This window comes from Macrobrachium nipponense, chromosome 12, assembly GCF_015104395.2.
Source record: "Macrobrachium nipponense isolate FS-2020 chromosome 12, ASM1510439v2, whole genome shotgun sequence".
Classification (NCBI taxonomy): domain Eukaryota; kingdom Metazoa; phylum Arthropoda; class Malacostraca; order Decapoda; family Palaemonidae; genus Macrobrachium; species Macrobrachium nipponense.
In genome coordinates this window covers 15,891,261-15,916,080 of record NC_087205.1, presented here as the reverse complement: position 1 = coordinate 15,916,080, position 24,820 = coordinate 15,891,261, and the positions used below count along the sequence as shown (strand labels likewise).

The 24,820-nt window shown below is 42.3% G+C and overlaps 1 protein-coding gene across 1 annotated transcript in view; it reads right to left on the bottom strand.

Moving 5' to 3' along the window:
- LOC135225073 (uncharacterized) overlaps positions 1–24,351 on the bottom strand; it is a 73,429-nt gene extending 49,078 nt beyond the window's left edge. Inside the window, exons 1-4 of the mRNA XM_064264334.1 lie at positions 24,174–24,351; positions 6,985–7,242; positions 5,089–5,159; positions 1,087–1,155 (exon numbers count right to left, since the gene is read on the bottom strand). Coding sequence (XP_064120404.1) covers positions 1,087–1,155; positions 5,089–5,159; positions 6,985–7,242; positions 24,174–24,351 — 576 coding nt within the window. The remainder of the gene's footprint in view (positions 1–1,086; positions 1,156–5,088; positions 5,160–6,984; positions 7,243–24,173) is intronic.
- Positions 24,352–24,820: the final 469 nt, after the last annotated feature.

The window sequence follows — 24,820 nt, the reverse complement described above, 5'->3', positions numbered from 1 at the left end:
GCCACGTGGATCATTGCCCATGTGTGAACATTGCAACTGGGAACACTCTCCAGCTCTTATAAATAAAATTAAAGATTTATGTAAAAATAATACAATACAATGAAATCAATTCCTAGTACAGATTCATTTGAATGATATTACTGTATTTAGAAATGAAACTGATTTTATCTAAAATATGAAATTGCCTCTTACAGCCATTTACAACCATTTGCCACTTTGTTACATAAACTGGAAACTGGTAGTATTTAAAATATGAAATTACGTTTTAAAGCCATCTACAACCATTTATCACTGATGATTCTTGAATGAGAAATTAGTTTAATAGATTTTTAAATGTAAGCTATGACATATTACTTACTCATTTCTTGTTTTATATAGGAATGGTTCAGGTAAGACCCATAAAGGCATGTGTGATAAAAAGTGAACGTGGAAGAGATATTTTTGTTGATGAATTGCAATTCATAGATCATAAATATAGCAAAAATAATTGTGGCACAATTATTTACTGGAAATGTTCTCAAAGAAAGAAAAAGAAATGCAAAGCAAGATTGCGCACGTATGCATTGATAGAAAATGTAGAAATTTTAAAGTATGTTAACGAGCACTGCCACTTTGGAACGGAGGATGTAATTGAAGCCAAAAGTGTTCAAGCAACTTTAGAAGCCACTTCTGCAACATCTCATCAATCGAGTCGTGTACTAGTTTCACAAGCGTTTGCAACCTTAGCTGAAGCTTTCTCAATTACCTTCTGTAAATAGCATTTGCAGATATGTTCAAAAATGGAGGTAGAAAAATGCAAAGTTTCCAGCTATTCCGATGTCACATACAGGATACACCATACCACAAGAATTTACAGCTCTAGACACGGAAGAAAAGTTTCTTCAATATGATTCTACAGTTGAGCTGAACTAGCTTTACCACGTACCAATAACACCTGAAAACACCTGGGCAGTGTTCCCAGTGGCAATTCTCCCATATGGGTAATGGTCCCAGACAATCATCCCGGTGGCAATTCTCCTAGACCTAGAGCCATGTAAAACAAAGTTTGTCCTTGTATAAAATTGCACAACACAACTAAAAAGTTACCTTCAGATGCTTCATTCCATTGATGTGTACATCGAGAGACTTTCGGCCATTCAACTGGGACTGACAAATCTGTTAAATCAGAAAATGTATTTTAAACCAGTATAAAGGAGAATCTAAAAAATTATCTATCATTTAATACATCAATTATTGTTAAATATAAAAATCTGAAAGCAAAATCAAAGAACATATTTCATTACCAGAGTAAATTAATTTGTGTAAATAGAAATGATATTTGTAAAATAAAATGATGTTTAATATATAGTTACCAAGTAATTATACAGCAAACAATTTCTAGGTGCCGGCAGCTAAAATGTGAAAATTGTGGTATTGATTCTTTTGTTTTAGTGTAGATAACTAACCCCGCCCACTTTTGGGGAAGAAGGGAAACAAACTAGCTGAGAGCTCAATTTATTTATGCTCTAGATTCCATGAGAGGTGAGGAGGTTGGGCTCACATTTTGTAATTATTAGTAAGTATATATAAAACATTACTTTATTACAAAAATATCACTTTTATATAAGTAATTTACCACGTAATTACATAGCTGATTCCCACATTGATAAGAGGTGGGATTCATGAATCTATTCTACCCCAAAACATTAAAAGTAATGAAATGAAAGTGGAGACAGTTGGTAGCATTGAAACAATGCTGCAGGAAAATACTGCCTCTGGTGACGCTCATCTTAACTCATAGAGGTGTGGCCATGTAGCTAAAGGTCACCAAGGGTCACCTGCTACATAAGGAGGAACCTTATAGCAAAAGACCTTTCCAAGCTCTATTAAGGCATAGAGATTGCCCCTGCCCAGGGTGCAGTACCATTACAAAATCACCAGAAAGCAACACTGTACCCTACACCACAAAACATTAAAAAACACCACATCCCAACCAAACACAAGACTGGAGGGTATGCAGTACAAAGAACCCCCAGACTCCCCTAAAACCCAAAACCGATTTCCAATTTGAAGAGTAAGAATGGAAATGCTTCCTCTACTCTTTATGACTTTCTCCCCCAACACCATGCCAGCCACTGATAGAGGAGACAAAGTACAGTTGACCCCAGCCTCCAGTATGACTTCTCCCAGATTCGGGGGTGCATGTCAGGAACCTAACTGAGCCATAGAGTTCACTAAAAGTTCAAACTTACCATCACTCTTAGCTTCCAGACTGGTGATGGCATTGGGGTCAGAAGTACAGGAGCTGGGAACTGGACTAGGTGGTATAGTTGAAGAACCACTGTTCAGGGACATGACAGACAATGTGTACACCAAGGAAGACTTCAAAGATTCCTGACTAGCTCCATACTTATCAGACCTAGCCGAGGGTTTCTTCTCCCTATTGCTTTCCAGTCTGGAAAGATGAGAAGTCAAAGCCTTCCACTGTTTACAGTCCCAATCAGCACATTCGGAACAAGTCAGACCAACAGAACAAACTTGACCTCTGCAATCCATACATACTGTAAGCAAGTCATATATTGCAGACGTCAAGCTCATCTTGAAACCTCTGCTGCAATAACGACTACTAGAAACAATTATGTCAGATGTTGTCACAAATAAGTCAACTAATCAGTCTCAAAACCAATCCAAAACTGAGAAAAAGTCTTAAAATAACAACCTGACTAAATAAATGCCAAAAGGCTACCAAAGGAAAAAAAATACATCACCAAAAGTCCTAAAAAAACAAACGATAAAGCATACGAAATTCAAAATATAGCAACAGCTTACAACCTTCATTGGAAGCTGGCAGAATTAAATTGAGCTGTCTCCTAGTTTGTTTCCCTTCTTCCCAGAAAGTGGACAGGGCTAGTTATTTACACAAAAAACAAAAGAATCACTACCCAGATTTTCAAATTTAGCTGCCAGCACTTAGAAAGTGTTGGCTATGTAATTACTTGATAAGTTACTGATATAAAAATATCAATTACTGAAAAGCAAACGATGTGGCTGATGCCTTTGACAACTACAAGGTGATGCAAGGCTACAAATGTTACTAGAAATACTTGCTATAGTTCCTGTATGCTAACCCTTAGTGGATGGGTAAAAAAATTAATATGCAGCTCCTCGGGCCAGGGTACACTTTGAGGTCAGCCAATTTATGAAAACAACACATCAATGGAAATAGATGATATGCAAATGCACGTGGTGAAAGAAAAAAATTCTAAACAATTTTCTGTACCTTCTACAAAGAGTTAACAATGACTATTTACCACCATTTTTACAAGACAATCGTATATTTTACGATTGTCTTGTAAAAATGGTGTTTACATATTTTTCTAATAAATAATTTTATTTTATTTTGTAAAATTATACGTAACTACCGCTCACAAAATCAAAACAGGTAAGAAATCAAATCAGTAACAAATTTTTAGCATACTTGTTGAAAAATATTTACGTAAATTTACTGAGAACGAAGACTCAATAATTCTTTTATTTGCACATGTTTTTTCTAATGTCTTTCTACTTTTCTTTGCAAAATTACATTTACAACTGACATACTATCGTAAAAGACAAGAACAAAAATCAACAGCAACCCCCTTGGTATATTTATGAGCAAATTTACAAAACTACATCATGTATGACAGACATGCGGAACATTCTCCCTTGAAGTCAGAAGCAGAACTGAAGTCCTGAGATGCAAGATTCATGACTCGTGATTTTAGCCAGTGTAAAAGTTGCCATTATTGAATCAACGGGCTATAAAAGTATTGGCACCTCTTTCCCGCCTGATTCTTTCCAAACCGATGGCGCTTAATATTGCTTCTCTACAGGATCAATCCGTCCACCACCCCAAACCTGTTATTACTACTCCTGAGAAGCTACCATCCATTAAGGGTTAACACATCTATCTTAAAACCCGAGGAATTCTTAAAAATAATAAACTGGAGCAAAAACATTCAAATGCAAATTATAGTATTTAAGAACAATCTGACTAGTCTACTCCCTTGTATGAGCAACATTCAAGTGCAGCAATGGTCAGTTTACTTAAGCTTTTATTAAATGGCTTATTTTGTAACTACAGTACAACAAAACCTTTAATCTTTACTTTTCCTAAGATGCATATGAAAAAACCTGATAACACTCCCCTGACATATTATGAGATCATCCGAGAGAAATGTAAATACAATTATGAAACAATTCCTTTCTTTCATGTGACAACTGGATTTCTCACTAGCTTGTCACATGAGGGAACTGACAAGCAGGGCAGAACTACCAAATAAAATTATCAGTTTTAATCAATATATTAGACCAGTGCGACACAATTGTAGATTATTTGTTAATTCCTTGATTTTCTATAATGGTGTGCCAATTCCATGAGGTCAGGATCTGGGCAATCTTTGTAATAAAAAATGAAACAAACTTTTTTAAAACAACTTTTCTTAGTCTCAAAAACATTATTTTCAAACAAACTGCTACATGCTTAATCTAAAGTGTTGGCTTCTCCAAACTGACAATGTTGAGAGTTGAACCAGATCAAAGAGTCAAAACAGCTGACTTACAAAGCTGCCAACAAAAACTATTTGTGGAGCTCAAAATCATAAACAATCAATCAATTATTGTAGCATCCCAGGGGCTGTATGGTTCCAAAATAATTTGCATCATTAATATCTGCCCTTTGCCAGTTCCCTCATGTCTTGCCAATGTTCCTCTCATCCTTTTGTCTTACTGTTCTATTTCATCTCCCTATTTCCCTGCCTTCCTTCTATAGTCACTCCTTAATAGTTTAACTTCTCTCCAAGTGGATAAGTTCACAAATCACTGCCAACATAAACAACCCTGAATAAATAATATAAAGAAATAAATTCTAGAATCAACTAACTACTTATACTGCATGATGAAAGTAATATTTCATAAAGACTTTAGTTTCCCGTTACACTTAACACTAGCCTTAAAATGTCATAAAATTAATAGAGTACAGGATAACATCAAGACAAAATACTTATTTGCTCTTGCTACAATTAATACTAGTATATAGTATATACTATAGTTCCATTGAACTCCACTTACATCACACACATACATCATGCCCCCATCGTCATCGTACATGATGGATATGATGCCAGGTCCAAACTCTTCCTCTGCAAGTATTTGAAGGACTTCATTAATACAAAAATGTTTTCAATTCATTAATATAAAAAATTCTAGTTACTAAGTAGGAAAACCAGAACATTAACTTTTAAAACGTTATTTGATGAGAGCTAATGTTTTAAAATGATGCAAAAATATTATTGACTTATCTACTTAGAATACTATTTGATAGCACTAAATTACTACTAAACCACCCAAAAATATCTATGAACAAGGAGGTTGTTTGTTAAGCTAAATGTGACTTTGAACAACAGGTCCTTATAAATACAGGAAGTCCCCGTTTATCAATGATCCAGTTTTATGGATCTTGTCTAGTGCCGAAAATTAACAATATTCCATGCCATAATGCGCCTATTTCCAGTTATCAGCACCATAAGTGCCATAAATCACCAACACTCAGTAATTGGTAATTTTTGCTTATCATCAAGCCGTCAGAATGGAACCCCTGCCGCTACTGGGAACTCCCTGTAATCAGAGGAACCACCTACCATAATAAAACCAAAAAGTGTTTTTCATCATAATACACTTGAGAAGGTCATTGGAGTTGTATCATGTCCCAAATATTATAGTAATACAGGCAGTCCCCAGCTTATGACAGGGGTTCTGTTCTTGAGACGCATCATAAACCAGAAAATCGTAATAAATACTAAGAAAACCTTACTTTTAATGCTTTGGATGTATGAAAGACTATGTAAACTGCATTCTTATTGCATTTTTCATCAGAAAACCCTTCAAATATTGATTATTTTGCATTTTTGGAGTCATATTTCTTCAGCCAGATTGGTGTCATAAGTGGCATAACCCTGGAACGTGTCATAAACCCGGAACTAATTTCTGATGAATACAATTGAAAAGCACCGTAAGCCAAACCCATCGTATGCCGGGGATTGCCTGTATATTGCAAGAATAACCCACCTCCTACCACACATATCCAAACTGAATTTATATATAAATTTTCATGAGAAATGTTTAAACTGTAGCTTGGAAATTTAATCTTTTTCAAACCCTTTTAATGTAATGAGGGTTGAGCATGTGTATGGCTCTGGTGTTTATGTCATTATTGTTGAGGTTGATGAGCAGTGTATGGATCAGGATATTTTCATGTCATAAGGTGATGGGACTGAGCAAGTGTCTAGCTCTAGTACTGGACAGGTGTACAGCCCTGATAATGTAATGTCCAGCTTTGTTATTTCATATTTTCTCATCACTGTAAACTGCAGCTGCTGTACTATTCCTTTTTATTATGCTTTTGGCTGGAACCTTAACTCAACTGTAAATATGCAAATTGACTCAAGAGGTACTAAATAGGTTTAAGGTTATTTTAGTAGTTTAATTGGCTCCCTCCTCCTTGTTCATGAATTAACAGTTAAAATCTGTAATTACAGTCTATAAAAACCTGATGCTGGCTAATTGTGCCAAAATGGCTCCCAAAAAAGCAAGAACACTTCACCAACTGCTCCCAAAATGACCAACTGAGAATTAAAAATATCCAAAATTCAACTTCTGCTAATAACTGACATACAGCCATCAGCTGGCAGAAATAAATTGAAGCTCTGTACTAAGTTGACTCCTCTCTTACCATGAAAGTGGGTGGGGTTAGTCCCTTGGCCAAAACAAAAATTGGCGGTACTGTCAACTTCAAACTTCTAGCTGCCAAGAAGTTGAAACTAATAGCTATTTAATTAATTGGTAAGTTGCTCTTATATAATTATGGTTTCCTCCAATATTCTTCATCTAATAGTTTAAAATTAAGCCACATTTCTGTAACAAGGTTAAAATTCTATAACTAAAGAGAAAATAATCAAAGGAACTTACCTAATAGCTTTGTTTCCTCTGCAATCCAGGCTTCATTTGCACTGGTGTCGTCCTCATCTGCCTCTTCTTCTTCGTACTTATCGTATCCACCATAATTATTATACTGATCATTCCATGAATTCCAATTATTCCCTCCCCAGCCGCCACCCCAACCCCCACCACCCCATCCACCGTCGAACTGGCCACCCCCACCTCTACCACCACCACCAAACCTCTTGTTGGGGCCCCAGTTATCATTGTGATATCGCTTCCTTGGACCTGATTACTGATCAAATACACGAGGATTACTTCCAGTTATATGCATTACAATTAATTATAAATTCATAACAACATGGTAATCAAATGCTAGTTAACAAAATCCAATACAAGGATACTGTCCCTTATCAGAAGCATACTTAAAACCCAAAGAGAGAAATTGCATTGATAGGATATGACTCATTGAAAATGTTAACTTAAATTTTTTCCAATAAATAATACCTAATTAATTACAAAATAACATTTTGACTGTGCAAGCAGTCAGTGCAAAATACATGTAACTACAAATATATTAAGTTTAAATAAGCATTCATACCTTCAACTTTAACAATATTCTCCTTTGCCTTTGATCCAAATGAACCAGTACTCAGTCCTGAGAGAACAGCACCCAGGCTAGAGTTCTTTTTTTTTGTTCAGCTGTAAGATAATTAAGAGATTGCTATAGAAATCATGTGAAAAATTAAAGCATACAAAATATTCCTCATCCAACATGTAACGCTCACTTCGTATCAATATTTTACTTTCACTACTTCCACAACCCCTTCCCAAACATTTTGCAGAGATCATTCTATATTCAAAAAAAAAAACAAAACAAATATGATACACACACACACACACACACACACACACATATATATATATATATATATATATATACACACATGTATATATATACACATGTATATATATATATATATATATATATATATATATATATATTTCTCTGTCCCAGATTCATTTTAATCTAATTACCATATTTTATTGATATTCACTTTCAACAGTCTCCAACTGCAAACACATACTCCCATTATTTAGATCACGAACTTTATTCATATGGATCAAGCCCACAGGGGCCACTACTGACCTGAAATTCAAGCTTCCAAAGAATAACAGTGTTCATTTGAAAGAGAAACAGGTTATGGGAAATACAAAAAGAAATGTTATTAGAAAAGAAAAATAAATTAACAAAGTAAAATTAAATAAAATAAAAAAAAATGTACATTGTCCTATAAATTATGGAAAACATTTTTTTATAATTTAATATAAAGTTTCACTTTATACCTTACCCGGTGGGTTACATATAGCTGTCGTCTCCTGACGTCAACGGCAGAATTTGAAATTCGCGGTATCGCTAATGGTTTGACAGGTGATCCCTCTACTCCCCGCCCTCTACCGGGTACCGGGAACCATTCCAACAATAAATCAGAAGTTTCATGCCTACCTGTCCATATGAGGGGAGGAGGGCGGGCTTCGTTATGTAACCACCGTGAAGTATAAGTGAAACTTTATATTATTATAAAAATGTCATTTTCACTTATATAACTTACCCGTGGTACATATAGCTGATTGACACATTTAGGTGGTGGGACAATGGCAGCTAAAATAACTGTTGGAATTATCCGAAGATATAGGTTCCTTACCTTTAAAGACCGCTGACCTCAGTGGTTACTGCCTCTGTAGTTCTGCTGGCCTTTATTGTACCGACAGGATATATGGATCCGTGCGTCGGACACAATAATAAGTACTTGTCGTTGAGGACGTGACCGTAACGGACAAGACTATAATGCCCCTGCTCAGGGCGCAGTACAAATCACCACAAAATACAATGAAAAACGAGGGATCACCACAACCGTTTAAGAAATACACCAGACATTAAAAGACTGAAAGATACTCAAAAACTCCTGTATCTTCAGAAAACCTTAAAAATACAAAAAACATAATCAAGGAGAAAAGTTAGTGAGGATGGGATACATCCTTCTCTCCCTCACCCAATACCGTGTCAGTCACAATGAATGGCCCAATGTACTGCAATTTTCATATGTGTTTGCAAATCTGTCAGATAATGAGATGCGAAGACAGAATTGCTTCTCCAATATGTAGATTTAATAATGTCCTTTCAAAAGACAGATTACGTCTAAAGGCCATAGACGTAGACACTGCTCTAATTTCATGAGCTTTGACTTTAAACACTTTGATATCTGAGTCCTGACATTGTCCGTGTGCCTCAGAAATCAAACTCCTTAAAAAGAAGAGCGAGAGCGCATTTTTAGAAAGAGGACGAGAAGGATCTTTCACTGAACACCACAGGTTATCACTCTTACCTCTTATACCTTTGGTCCTTTGCACATAATGTCTAAGTGCTCTCACTGGACAGAGAAGACATTCAGGCTCATTAGGCCCCACTAACTCCGAAATGTTCTTTATAGAGAAAGAACGAGGCCAAGGACGTGAGGGATTTTCATTCTTAGCCAAAAACCCCAGCATTGATGAGCAAATGGCATTGCCCTTAGCGAATCCAACTCTCTTATCAATAGCATGCAGCTCACTGATTCTTCTAGCTGATGCTAAAGCACAAAGAAAAGGGTCTTCCTGGTCAGATCTCTAAAAGAACTAGAGGAGATCGGTTCGAATCTATCTGACATCAGCCATTTAAGAACTACATCCAGGTTCCAAGCTACTGTTCTTGACTCCTTTGTCTTGGTCGTATCAAAGGAACGAATCAGGTCTGAGAGGTCTTGATTATTAGAAATGTCTAATCCTCGATGTCTGAACACAGAAGACAACATAGCTCTATAACCCCTAATCGTCTGGGTAGAAAGCTTCTTCTTCTCACGAAGAAAAAGAAGGAAGTTAGCTAACTGAGCTATAGAGGTCTTAGAAGACGAAATTCCTTCTTCTTTGCACCAAGCTCTGAATTGGACCCACTTAGCTTGGTACACTCGATCAGAGGATTCTCTTCTGGGTCTAGCAATAGCCCTTGAAGCTCTCTTTGAAAATCCTCTCTTTCTGAGGAGATGCTCGACAGTCTGAAGGCGACTAGTCGAAGAGCGGACAAGTTGTGATGGAACCTCAGAAAGAAGTGGGGCTGTCTGAGTAGATCCTTCCTTAACGGTAACTCTCCTCGGTAAAGTTCCGTCAACAGCAGTAGTAGATCCGGAAACCATTCCCTGGCCGGCCAAAAGGGGCTATCAGAGTCATCCTGACGTTCTGATGACCTCTGAACTTTGCCAGAAACTAATCTTAGCATTTGAAAGGTGGAAAGGCATACAGATCCAGATTTGACCAGTCCAGAAGCATGGCATCCACTGTAAACGCCTCCTCGTCTGGAACTGGGGATCAATACAGTGGTAGACGAGCTGTCTTGTTTGTGGCGAAGAGATCCAACTGAGGACATCCCAAATCCCCCAAAGCTTCTTGCATATTTGAGGATTGTAACGTCCACTCTGTGGAGAGGACTTGTCCTCTCCTGCTGAGAATGTCTGCCTTTACATTCTTCGAGCCTTGAATAAATCTTGTGCTCAAGACAACCTTGTTCTCTTTCGCCCAAATGAGTAGGTCTCTCGCCGCCTCGCACAGAGAGAACGAGTGTGTCCCCCCTGTTTTTTGATGTAAGAGAGAGCCGTGGTGTTGTCTGCTTGAACCAGCACTACTTTCCCTCTTACCTCTGTCTTGAAGTGCATTAGAGCCAAATGAATCGCCTTCAACTCTTTTAGATTTATGTGCCAGCTTTTCTGATGAATCTGCCAAAGACCCGACACTTCCTTTCTCCCCAGAGTAGCTCCCCACCCTTTGTCCGATGCGTCTGACAAAAGAGTAAGGTTGGGGCTCAACTGGCTTAGAGACAAGCCTTCCTCTAGCCTTCCTTCTGATTTCCACCAAAGTAGGTCCTGTTTTGATTCCTTCCGAGATGGGGAACACGAAGGAGTCTGGGAACTTCTTCCTTTGCCACTTCGCTTCAAGTAAAATTGAAGTGGTCATGTTGAGCCTGCCCAGACTTACAATTGCTCTATTGAAGCCAAGGTTCCTAAAAGGCTCATCCAGCTGATTCGCCGAGCAAGAGTTGGTCTGACGAGAAATTCGTCTATTTTGTTCAGGCAAGAGTCGATCCTTTGGCGAGACGGGAAAGCCTGAAAAAGAACTGAATTCAGTCTCACTCCTAAATAAACTATCTCCTGAGAAGGAGTGAGACATGACTTTTCTTTGTTTACTAACAAACCTAGGCTTTTCCGTCATCCTTAAAGTCTTTTGTAGGTCCTCCACACACTTCTGTCTGGACCTTGCCCTGAGAAGCCAATCGTCTAGATACATGGATATTCGTATCCCGTCTAGATGAAGCCACTTTGCTACTGACGACAGAACTCTGGTGAACACTTGTGGAGCTGTCGACAGGCCGAAGCCGAAAGGGCCCTGAACTGATAAATGCGGCCCTTTGGAAAAAACACGAATCTCAGGAATCTTCTCGATTCCGAATGAATCGGAATATGAAAATAAGCGTCCCGAAGGTCTATGGAAACCATCCAATCTCCAGGATGAAGAGCTGCTAATACCGATTGGGTCGTTTCCATAGAAAACTTCGTCTTCAGGACAAAGACGTTCAGGGCACTGACGTCCCAACACCGGTCTCCACCCCCCGTGGCCTTCTTTACCAGGAAAAGGCGATTGTAAAATCCTGGTTCCTGCGGAGAGTCCACTAACTCTATGGCCCTCTTTGCCAGTAAGGCGAGAGAATTCTTGATGGAGGGCAGCAAATTTTTTCGGAGTTCTCCGAGTAGGCTGACAAATTCACAGGAAATTCTGTGAGAGGGGGTGCTTGATGAACGGAATGGTGTATCCTTCCTTCAGGACCTGGACCGTCCAAGGATCCGCTCCGAGATGAAACCAGGTCTGCCAGAAAAGGTGTAATCTGGCTCCTACTGCTGTGTGAGGACTACGGGCCTACTTTTTTGATGGAAGAGGGAGTGGTTTTTAGAAGAGGCTCTACCTCTCCCACGAAACCTGGAGGAAGATCGAACGGGAGCTCTCCCTCTCGAAATGTTTAGGAGCTTCCGTGGAGGGAGCACTCCCGAGAATCAGAAAGAACCGGAGCTATCTTCCTGGGCTTCTTTCACTGACCTGTGTTAAAAGATCCTGGGTGTCGCTTTCTGTGTTAAAGATTGAGCGATCTCGCTCACAATCTTCTTGCGGAAATAGGTGTTTCTTGTCCAAAGGAGAGAAGAGCAAGGCAGACTTCTGTTCGATGAAACCCCTTTCGACAAGAAGGAGCACCAAAGCTGTCTCTTCTCAACACTCCAGAGGCGAAAATGGCAGCGAGCTCCGAAGCTCCATCACAGATGCCTTTATCGATACAATTCCAGTAACCGAGGCAAAATCCTTCAACTGCTCCTCCGAAAGTCCAAATGACTTGACTTTCCTGGCCCAAGCGAAAGCAATGGACCAATCCAGGAAGCTAACAACTTCGAAAACACGGAAAACACTCTTGCAAAGATGCTCCAGTTTCATTTGTTGAAAAGAAAATCTTAGCAGTATTAAGGGCTGCTCTGCGGGAAGAGTCCACGAGACTAGAAAAGTCTCCCTGAGCGGAGGCAGTCACACCCACAGGGAAAAAAACTTCTCCAGTGTCATACCAGACACGGCTCCTTGACGAAAGTCTCGAAGGGGGAAGACAAAAAACATTTTTCCCCTGTTCCCTCTTCTCCAAAAGCCAAGCGTTAACTTTCTTGATAGCTTTCTTAGCCGCCGAAATCGAGAGGACGAGACGCGTGAACGAGGACGAGGAGTCAGGCTTACTGTCCTTTTTCCACTGCGAACTAGGAGAAACTGGAACTGAAGGCGCCAAAAATAGAATCTCCAAAGTTTTGTCAACGAAGGATCGTAAAGGAGTTTATACCCCGACAAATGCTTGGTCTTTTTCTGTAAGTCCTTCTCTTTCTTCCTCCAAATCCGAAGCTTCCTTCGACGAAACTGGCGAACATTCCATCGGAAGAGGAATCCTGTTTCGGCGAAGTCGCACCCCTGACGCGTCCGAGGAGGGTGTGAGAAAGCAGGAGAAGACGTCTGAGCCTGTACTGAGACGTATCCGGGCGGCTGACTGGCGGCTGCGTTGGCGGTCTGAGCTGGCGGCCGCGCTGGCGGCTGAGCTGGCGCTCGAGCGAGAGCCTGACGTGGCGCCATAGACGGAGTCAGGAAAAGGAGTCCGACCAGGCGCCTGAAGTGGCGTCTGAAGAGGAGTCACATGGAGAGTCTGAGCCTGAAGAGGCGACTGCAAAGGAGCCTGCGAATAGGACTGCACAGTAGTCTGCGAAGATGTAAGGCGGTCGGGAGCGCATTCGGGGACGAAAGAGACTTGCCAAAAACTCCAAGATACTGCCTAACTTGGCATTCATCTGTTCAAACACCGAAGGTTGAGGATCCACCGACGTAGAAGGCGCGGGAGGTGTAGAAGGATGATCCACAAACACGTCTGGAGACCGCAGGAGTTATCGCTTGAGGAGGCTCTGGAGAAGGCTCCGAAGGAGTGTGCGTGTTCGCGGCTTCTCCACTTCTATGAGAGAAGGGTGGCGATATAATCGAAACCGCCGGAGAAAAAGCTTCAGGCTCCTCCCAAAAACTACAAGAAGGTTCGCAGCCGCCACCTTCTTGGGAACCGCAGCAGGCGAAATCATCGCGACGACCTTTTCAGCGGTCTAGAAGTCTTATTACGCCAACCTCTATAAGAGGAAACATCTGGACTAGAGTCACTTGACGAAAAAAACACTTCCTCGCACACCTTTCCAATGGTGAGCGACAGCATCCTGGGATAACGGCTACAGGATTGCTTGAGGGGGCGGCTGCTCGGGAGCAGGTCCCGCTCGCCTCCCTTCGGTTTTCGGCATGCCTCCTCCCAGGATCTGGGGAGTTTGACAGGGGCCTAGACCTAGGGAGAACGAACGGGTGCCCGAACAACCACCTCCTCCACTACACTTGCACTAAGTATATCACACTTAACTACCACTTCTTGCACTGTCTCACCCATTTTCTGCATAGTGGTGAGGAAAGAGACAAATTTTTTTCGAGTCCATATCGGCTCGTAATACTGACACGGGATCGGGATCGGGAGATACAGATTCGAGGGCAGGAGCAACCACTAACGGGGGTAATAGAAACAGGATTAATAGAATTCAGAGGAATATCCTGGCTACTCACTAACTTATAAGAAGATCTCTGTGAAGCCTTTCTGATTCTATCTTTTTCTAACTTTCTCTTATACTTTCCCAGTGCCTTCCACTCCTGAGATGTTAGAGACTTACATTCTTCACACGTATTCTCAAAAAGAACATTCACGTCCCCTACAACTAACACAAGTAGAATGAGGATCAAGTGAAGCTTTAAGAAGTCTAGTCTTACACCCACTACTACACACCCTATACTGAACAGAGCCGGTGTCAGACATCGTGAAGAATTCAAAATAATTCCTAAAAAGGACAACAATATCAAAACCAAAATAACTATAGCGCTAGCAAAAAGATCAGTAAACTCAAGGTACATCACCAAAAGGAGAAAACCAAGATGATCAATTCCAAATTCCAACCAGCAGAGGAAAACCGTGTTACCCGGTTCCGACGGCAGGAAACTTCTGATTTATTGTTGGAATGGTTCCCGGTACCCGGTTAGAGGCGGGAGTAGAGGGATCACCTGTCAAACATTAGCGCTACCAGGCGAATTTCAAATTCTGCCGTGACGTCAGGAGACGACAGCTATATGTAACCACCGGGTAAGTTATATAAGTGAAAAAAACAGTTTTAATTATACTTACCCAGTAATTACATAGCTAAGAGTTTCACTCGACCAGCAGTTAAAATTCTGAAATTTGCGGGTCGAGCTAATTTTCTGTTTTGTTTTTGGTAAGTAACAATGCCCCGTCCACTTTTGGGGAAAGAGAGGAACGACTTGGCAAAAAGATCAGTTTGCTTTATGATCCTTAATATCCATGCTAGGGGACGAAGGTGTCTCTGATCACATAATTACATAGCTAATTCCCACATTGAGGGAGGTGGGATGCTTGGATACTTCTACCCCAAAACATTAGTACAGTGGTACCTCGAGATACGAAAGGCTCAACTTATGAAAAACTCGAGATACGAAAGCTGACACGAAAAATTTTACTGCTCTACATATGAAAAGTTTTCAAGATACGAAAGGTTTCTGAAAGTCCGAGATTCGCCTGATAACAATTTTTTTTTTTTTGAAACTCCGCACCCGCCATCTTGGTTTTTTTTCTAGTAGACTCGCCACCATCCTCCTGCTCTCCCCATTGGTTCCTGACGCTAGCCAAGCCATGAGATCCTTCTCTCTATTGGGACAGCATCCCTCCCATCATGCATCTTACGTGGTGGCGTGCCTTCGCTCGGCCACTTCGCACCCGAAGCTTTATCGTACGCATGCGGCATTCGTTCGGTCTAACGATTTCGTTTAGTATCGTAAATTCGTTAGTGATTTCGTTGTGCTACTTTATTGTGTTGTGAGAACCTAATTAGTACATATACGTACTACATACGTAACTTAATTACGTACAGTACATATAGTCATGGGTCCCAAGAAAGTTGCTGAAGTTCACAGAAAGAGAATGCTTTCTATGGAGACAAAGATGGAGATAATAAAAAAGTATGAAGCTGGCTTGTGGTTGAGTGTGATCGCTAAGGAATACGGCCAAAAATCCGTCACGATAGGCACCATCCTTAGCAGAAGGAAGCCATCAAAGCAGCTACACCTTCCAAGGGTGTGACTATTTTGTCCAACAAAAGGAGCCATGTGCATAATGAAATGGAAAGGCTGTTTCTTGTATGGATCGAGGACAAAGAAATCGATGGCGATACGATAACCCAGATGGCAATATGCCAGAAGGCCAGCACTATTTTCGACGATTTGATTGCCCAAGCCGAAGACGACGGCGGAGAGGGGACATCAACGGCAACCCCAGAGTTCAAGGCTTCTCATGGGTGGTTCAAAAAATCCCGTAAACGGACTGGCATCCATTCGGTGGTGAAGAAATTGAAATTACGTAAAGTATAAAAAAGTAAAAAGAAATGTAAAAATTAAAAAAAGACAAAATAAATTTTATTTTAAGTTTTTTGTAAAGTTAAGTGTTACAGTTTTGTTAATGTGTTTTGTAAAGTTTTTAGTGTTTTTCTGACATTTTTTTTTTATGTTTCATAAAGTTAAGTGTACGTATCTGCCATTTGTTCCGTCCTCCTCTCTGCCGCCACTTTCGGAGATAGCCTCCACTCGAAAGGTAGCTTCCACATTTTACATTACAGTAATAATATTTCTTGTACACTAATATACACTTTATTTACAGGTTTTGCATTTTTATTATTAAGATACGTATTGAATGGTCAAAATTGTTGTAGTATTTCATTGTTTATAGGTCAATTTAGCTTTATTATGAAATTTACTGGGGTGTTTTTGGAGAGCTTGGAACGAATTAGCCATTTTACATGTAAAATGTGGTCCAAGATACGAAAACATCATGATACGAAAGGCGCCTCGGAACGGATTAATTTCGTATCTCGAGGTACTACTGTAGTAATGTAATGATTCATGAATAGAAAGCTTTGCCAAAATTAATTAAATGTTTGTTGTTTCCTGATCTGATAAGAGTTGATGCAGGAAGATACTGCCTCTGGTTGTCACTCATATCACATAGTGGTGTGGCAGTATAGCTGTGGAGCAGCTACTACTTCAGTGAAAAATGATATTGTCATGTTACAATAAAGTTTTATACATACTTACCTGACAGATATATACTTAGCTATAGACTCCGTCGTCTCCGACAGAATTTCAAATTTCGCGGCACACGCTACCGGGTAGGTCAGGTGATCTACCGCCCTTGCCCTGGGTGGCAGGACTAGGAACCATTCCCGTTTTTCTAATCAGAATTCTTCTCTTCCCACCTGTCTCCTGCGGGGAGGCTGGTGGGGCCATTAATCGTAATATCTGTCAGGTAAGTTATGTATAAAACTTTATTGTAACATGACAATATCATTTTTATACATTCAACTTCCCTGCCAGATATATACTTAGCTGATTAGCACCCATTGGTGGTGGGTAAGAGACAGCTAACTACTGAAATAGACAGGTAAACAACATATGTTGTAGGTATTAATAAACCTTGGTTCCTACCTTATTAGGCTGAAGACTTCGCGGCTACTGCCTTGGAGTCTGCTTAGCCTCAAGAGCCTCAGCGAGATATTGATCTATGGCTAAGAGTTCTTGTGGGTCTGCCAATGGGGTCTTATCCACTTACTCGGCAGAGCCTAAAGGCCTTTGTCATTGGGTGCTATTCCACTAACATGACAATACACCTTGTTCAAGGAGCACAACACCGATCCCGATCACCTGATCCTAACATCCATGTTAGTTCTAAGATTGCAAGGAGTTATCCCCGAACTCCTTACAAACAACCAAAAACTCGAAACATAATTACACTTTCATTACAAAATATACAAAAAAAAATTTTTGTACTCTCCTACTAGCCATACATACCCTTGATCCCCTACCAGCAATGACACTATGCTCCCGTGCGACATCAGTGAGCTTGCTAATAGAAAACCAAGCACATATCTGACAGAGGGTTTATGTACGATAAAACAACATATATTTAAGGATCAGTCTTTGCTCCAAGACACAGCACTGTATCTGCTGATACAAATGGACCTAGTGAGAAGCACTTCTCATAGGTCACTCTCACATCCTTCAGATAATGAGATGCAAACACTGAATTGCACCTCCAATATGTAGCCTCAATGATATTTTTTTAGAGACATATTCTTTTGGAACGCCAAGACGTTGCTACTGCTCTCACCTCATGGGTCTTGACCTTTAGAAGACCGAAGGATTCCTCCGAGCAGTTCTTGTGAGCGTCCGTAATTACGCTTCTCACAAAGAAAGCCAAGGCGTTCTTGGACATGATTCTTTTGGGGTTCTTCACCGCACACCAAAGACCTTGTTGACAAGCTCCCATCTGTCCTCTTCCTCTCTAAATAATATTTAAGAGCTCTCACTGGACAGAGAGACCTCTCTATCTCTCTGCCTACGAGGTTAGATAGGCCTTTTACCTCAAAACTTCTGGGCCACGGTTTTGACGGGTTTTCGTTCTTTGCCAGAAACATTGTCTGGAAAGAACAGATGGCAGCATCTCCTTTGAACCCCACTGTGGAATCTAGAGCGTGCAATTCGCTCGTCCTCTTGGCTGTAGCGAGAGACACCAGGGAATAAGCATTTCCTAGTGACGTCGCGGAAGGAAGCCAGATGTAAAGGCTCGAATTTATCCGATGAAAGGAATTTCAGTACCACGTCTAGATTCCAACTAGGTGTTCTAGGAGTAGCTGCCTTTGAAGTTTCAAAGGATCTAATTAGATCGTGTAGATCTTTGTTGCTTGCAATATCTAACCCTCGATTCCTAAATACTGAAGACGGCATGCTTCTGTATCCTTTTATTGTTGAGACAGAAAGGTGTGATTCCTCTCTCAGAAAGAGGAGGAAATCGGCAATATTCACTATAGAGGTACTGGAGGAGGACAGCTTCTGACTCTTACACCACCTCCATAAAACGACTTTCCCACTTTGATTGGTATACTCTTCTCGTCGAAGCTCTGCGGGCTCTAGCGATAGAGCCCGCAGCCTTGCGAGAAAACCCGCCCCTCGCTCTGACAAGTCTTTCGATAGTCGAAAGGCAGTCAGAGCGAGACCTGGGAGGGTTGTGATGAAACCTCTCGAAGTGGGGTTGTCTGAGTAGATCTGGTCTGTTTGGAAGAGATCTGGGGAAGTCCACTATCCACTCCAGTACCTCTGTGAACCATTCCTGGGCTGGCCAAAATGGGGCTATTAGCGTCAACTTCGTGTTCTTCGAAGCTACGAACTTCCTGAGCACTTCCCCCAGGATCTTGAATGGGGGAAAGGCGTATGCGTCCACACCCGACCAATCCAGGAGAACCGCGTTCTATTGCGAATGCTCTCGGATCTTCCACTAGAGAGCAAAAGATCTCTATTCTTTTGGAGAGGAACGTCGCAAACAGGTCTATGTGAGGTCTTCCCCACAGGGACCAAAGACTTCGACACACTTCTTCGTGTAGAGTCCATTCTGTGGGAAGGACCTGATTCCTCCTGCTCAGTCTGTCCGCTCTCACATTCTTGATGCCTTGAACAAATCTTGTGAGGAGAGTTATGCCTCTTTCTTCTGTCCAGGTTAACAGGTGTCTTGTTAACTGAAAGAGGGAGAAAGAGTGCGTGCCTCCTTGCTTGCGTATGTAAGCCATAGCCGTGGTGTTGTCCGAGTTTATCTGTATCACCTCGCCTCTGACTATCTCTTCGAAGAACTTTAAGGCTAGGTGTATGGCCACTAGTTCCTTGCAATTGATGTGCCAGGACACCGTTCTTTGTCTAGGTGCCTGACACCTCCCTTGCCCCCTCCTAACGTCGCTCCCCACCCATCCCGACTCCGAAGCGTCGGCATATAACACTTGGTCTGGGTTCTGCAGGGCAAGCGATACGCCTTCGTTCTTTTGAAGAGGAAGGATCCACCACTTCAAATGATCTTTTACCTCTTGTGGAAGCGGGAAGATGTCCGAGAGTTGTCCCGTCTTCCAACTCCACACCCCTTTCAGGAAAAAACTGAAGAGGGCGAAGGTGAAGCCTCCCCAGAGAGAAGAACTTTTCTAGTGAGGACAGGGTCCCTAAGAGGCTCAGATAATCCCTCGCTGAAACTGTCTCTTTTCTCTAAGAAGCTCGGATTTCGACAAAAACCTCGAGTGATTCTTTCTCGCGAAGGAAATACTCGAAAACCCCGAGAATCCATCTGAATCCCCAGATAGACCAAGCTCTGGCTGGGGATCAGCTGCGACTTCTCGAGGTTCACGAGTAATCCCAGCGATTCTATCATGTTCCTTGTTACTGATAAGTCCTCCAAGCACTGAATCTCCGACTTGGCCCTGATCAGCCAGTCGTCCAAGTAGAGGGAGATGTTTATTCCCTCTAGGTGAAGCCATCTTGCCACATTCGCCATCAGGTTGGTGAATACTTGCGGAGCTGTAGACAGACCGAAGCACAGAGCCCTGAATTGAAAGATCTTGTCTCCTATTACAAAACGAAGATATTTCTTTGACAAATGGTGAATGGGAACGTGGAAATATGCGTCTTGCAAGTACCAATGAGAGACCATCCAATCTCCTGGACGAAGAGCCGACATTACTGAGGCGGACGTTTCCATGCAAAACTTCTTTTTCTGAACAAGCGATTCAGAGCGCTTACGTCCAGAACTGGTCTCCACCCCCCCGATGCCTTTGGTACTAGAAAAGGCGATTGTAAAAATCCGGGGAGTGTGGATCCTGCACAAGTTCGATGGCCTCTTTTTCCCACATTTGTTCCACCATTTGAAGGAGAGTCTTTCTCATTACCGGGTCTCTGTACCTCGCTGACAGTTCCCGAGGCGTAGATGTTAGGCGAAGGGGATTACATATCCCTTCTTTAGGACCGACACTGACCAAGGGTCGGCTCCCCTTTTTGCCCATACTCCTGCAAAGTTCAGGAGTCTGGCGCCCACTGGTGCTTGAAGGAGCAACAAGTCATTTGGATTTCTTGAAGGGCCTAAAGGAAGACCTTCCTCTCTTATCAGAGCTCTTCTTTCTGGCAGGGGGACGAGCCGCTGTACCTCCACAAAAGGGCTGCTGAGGAGGACGAGAGTCCTTCTTAATCGCCGACACTACAGGGCGTCCTTTCTTGGACGTTTGTGTTAGTAGGTCTTGTGTCGCCTTCTCAGTTAACGAGCGAGATATATCCTTCACTAACTGAGAAGGAAACAGATGATCCGATAGAGGGGCGAATAATAAAGCAGTCCTCTGGCTCGGAGAAACCCCTTTTGATAATAGGGATCCATATACTGATCTCTTTTTCAGGAGACAGCACCAAAAAGGGAAGCCACTTCACCCAAACCGTCCTGTACTGCCTTGTCCATGCAAGACAGGACGCTATGGAGAATCTCTGGGTTTTTTAAGAAACTCCGGATCTTTAGATTTGTTGGCCAGAACTCCGAGTGACCAATCCAGAAAGTTGAACACCTCTAAAGTGACAAAAAGTCCCTTTAGAAAGTGGTTCAACTCTGAAGTGCTCCACGTCGCTCTGACCGATCCTAAGGAGTGACGTCTAGAGGCCTCCACTAAACTGGAAAAGTCCGCATCTGCAGAGGCAGGCAGAGAAAGACCCATAGTCTCTCCTGTCCCATACCAAATACCTCTCTTTCCATGTAGTTTGGAAGGAGGCATGCAGAATACCGTCTTTCCTAACTCTTTCTTCTTGTCCATCCAGAATCTAAGAATGAGAGCCTTCTTCATCGATATTGCAGGCTTCATTTTCAAAAAGGCCGAAGATTTTGCCGTAGCCGAGCTCGAAAAGAGAGACCGAGGAGAAGGAGGAGCCGCCGGACTAAGAGAATCTCCAAACTCTTGAAGCAATAATGAGGCTAAGACCTTATAACTCGAGAGTCCCTCATTAGCAGGAGGTTCGTCATCAGACAACTCGTCTAAATCCCGATCAGACGAAGGAGAAAGTTCACGTTTGGAGGAAGAATCCTTCCAAGACCTCCTACGCTCTGAAGAGAGGAGCTCCTATTTGGAGAAGAGTTCGTAAATTCCAGGAACGAAGTCTCCGCCCCTTGCCATCCTGGCTCTTGACTCTTGCCTCCTGGACTCCTGCCTCCTGACCTCCTGCCTTTGCTGGCTCCCATGACTCCTGCCTCCTGACCTCCGGACTCCTTGGCCTCCTGACTCCGGACTCCTGGTCCGCTCCTGACTCCTGCCCTCTTGCCTCCTGGCTCCTGCCCTCTTGACCTCCTGCACTCCTTGCCTCTTGGCCTCCTGGCTCCTGCCTCTTGGCTCCTGCCTCCTGCCTGAGACGTCCACACTCCTCCTCTGGCTCCTGAGCTCCTGCCTCCTGCCTGGGATGACTCCACACTCCTGGCTCTTGGCTCCTGCCTCCTGGTTGACTCCTCACTCCTGGCTCTTGGCTCCTGCCTCCTGGGTGACTCCTCACTCCTGGCCGGTGCCAGACGTCTGATAGGTTCATCCAGGTTCGTACCGGAAACCTCACCTCGAGTAGGAGTATCGATCCTGGCGGCAGATACCTCCATACGTCTGGAGGATCTTTTGATCGGAAGGGAAGAGTCTTTCCTTCTAGGAGGCTCCTTTGACAGGACTCCTACAAAAGACGAAATCTGCTCTTGCATCGCTATCATGAATCTCTTCGTAACCTCCTCTTTATCCTCTTCGGGAGGAGGGGAAGGAGGAGGGGAGATCCATCGCCTCCACCTCCTGCCTCCTTCTCCCTCTGGTTGAAAGAATGGCTCTTCTTGCCTTCTTCACTCCCGAGGGAGACTCCTCAGGGAAGTTTTCTGGGCTCGAATCAATAGTCGGAGCCTTCCAACTTCTCTTGAGTGGCCGAGATCGATCTGAATCTCTCCAATCACGTCTCGGAGATGAAGATCCCGACGACGAAAAACACTCACGCAGGACGCTTTTACAATAGCGATCCTTGGCAGTCTGGGGTGTCACAGAAACCGCCGAAGGGACACCTGATCGGTGGGGATTCTCCACAACCTCCTTTCGGTTTTCGACATTCCTTCTCCTCTGGGCATGTGAGCTTGGAAGAGGTCTAGACCTAGGAGCGTTGCTGAGCCGACCAGATGCCCCTCCACTACACTGGGGACACTTATATCACTGTCCACTGATAATCACTAGCCTTACCTTGTATGGCAGCCATTTTGTTTTCCATCAACTTGAAGGCTGCTTTTAGATCCGCAAGTTCTTTCGCTGAATCTACAGGTTCTGCAATAGGAGAAGGGGCTGCAATGGAAGGAGAAGTAGCAATACTTACCCTTGGGGAAGATCCCAAGCTAGGAATTAGTTCAGATCTAGAACTACTTAAACAACTTACTATAAGAAGCCTTCCTCACTCTTTCTCTCTCTAACTTTTTTTAAATAATTAGTTAGATTCTTCCATTCGTTCTCACTCAAATTCTCACATTCCTTACAAGTATTAGTAAAAGAACATTCATACTCCCTGCAACCCTTGCATACCGTGTGAGGGTCTACCGAAGCTTTCGGCAACCTCACCTTACAGCCTACATTCACACAACGTCTCACAACCATTCCAGAGTCAGACATTTTTAAAGAAAATTCCAAAATCAAGTCCACAAAACAGTCCACAAAAGCGTATGCCAATCCAACAATCCAGATACGTCACCAAAAGTCGGTCAAGAAGATCAATTGCCGGTGAAAAAAGAAAAACCAATCGAGAGGAACCAACAACAATGTTGATGGTCCGGGCGACAGAAGAATTCTGATTAGAAAACGGGAATGGTTCCTAGTCCTGCCACCCAGGGCAGGGCGGTAGATCACCTGACCTACCGGTAGCGTGTGCCGCGAAATTTGAAATTCTGTCGGAGACGACGGAGTCTATAGCTAAGTATATATCTGGCAGGGAAGTTGAATGTATAAAAACTCTGTTTTCTTCTTCTTTCCTACTGTTATCCCTACATTAAGCAGTTGATTGCCTGGTCCTCCAAACCTCTCTTCTCCATATCTTTCTTCACTTTATCTCGCCATCTAATTCTTTGTCTCCCTCTCGATCTTCCTCTAACAGGTTCCTCCCAAGGCCTCTTCACTCCCGCCTTCGTCATCCATCCTCAACACATGCCCATATGTTCTCAATTGTGACTGTCTTACCCCCTCTGTAATATACACTAAGCCTGCCCGTCTTCCTATTTCATCATTTTCAAATTTCTCAAGCAGCAATATGCACATAATCCACCTCAGCATTCTCATCCTTATTCTCTCGAGCTTTACTTCCTCTTTGCATCTTAAAGTCCATGTTTCCGATCCATACATTAACACTGGTCTCATCACTGTGCTATAGATCTTGACTTTTACCTTGACTGGCATTTTCTTACCACATACTACTCCAGCTACCTCTCCACTTCCCCCATGCAGCTTTTATACTACTGTCAACTTCAGCCTCACATCCTCCCTCTTGGCTTTAAGTAGAATCTAAGTATTTAAAATTTTCTGCCTGTTTTATAATCAAGCCTCTTCTTTCTTGTATTACTATTCTGTCTCTATCTTCCCTACTGCTCACCAAAACCTCAGTTTTATAAACATTCACCTTTAAGCCTTCCCTCTCTAAAGACTCCTGCCACTCTCCAATCCTTTTCTTTAGGTCATCCTCATTCTTAGCAGTAATCACCAGATCAGCACACAACAACTCCCACAGCTCTTCATTCCTGATCTCTTCACTCAACACATTCATGGCCAGCACAAACAAAAATGGGCTCAATGCTGACCCCTGGTAACCCAACACTAACTTCAAAGTTTTCTGTTTCCTCCAACTGCTGTTATTACTTTTGTGCTCGTTCTTTGATATAACATCTCGACCAGCCTAACCAACTTTTCTGAAACTTTCCTCTTCTTCAAACACCAAAACATTACTTCTCTTAGGATTCTATTGTATGCTTTCTCTAGGTCTATAAATGCACAATAGCACTCCTGGTTTCCCTCTAGCTTCTTTTCCTGTAGCTGTCTTACTATGAAGATGGCATACTCTATCCTTCTTCCTCTCATGAATCCATACTGCTGTTTCCCGATCTTTACAATCTCTCTCAATCTCTCATCTAGTATCCTCTCTAAAGCTTTCAATCAATGCTTTGTTAGTTGAATTCCCCTATAGTTACTACAATCCATGACATCGCCCTTCTGCTTGTATATATATACCATTAGAC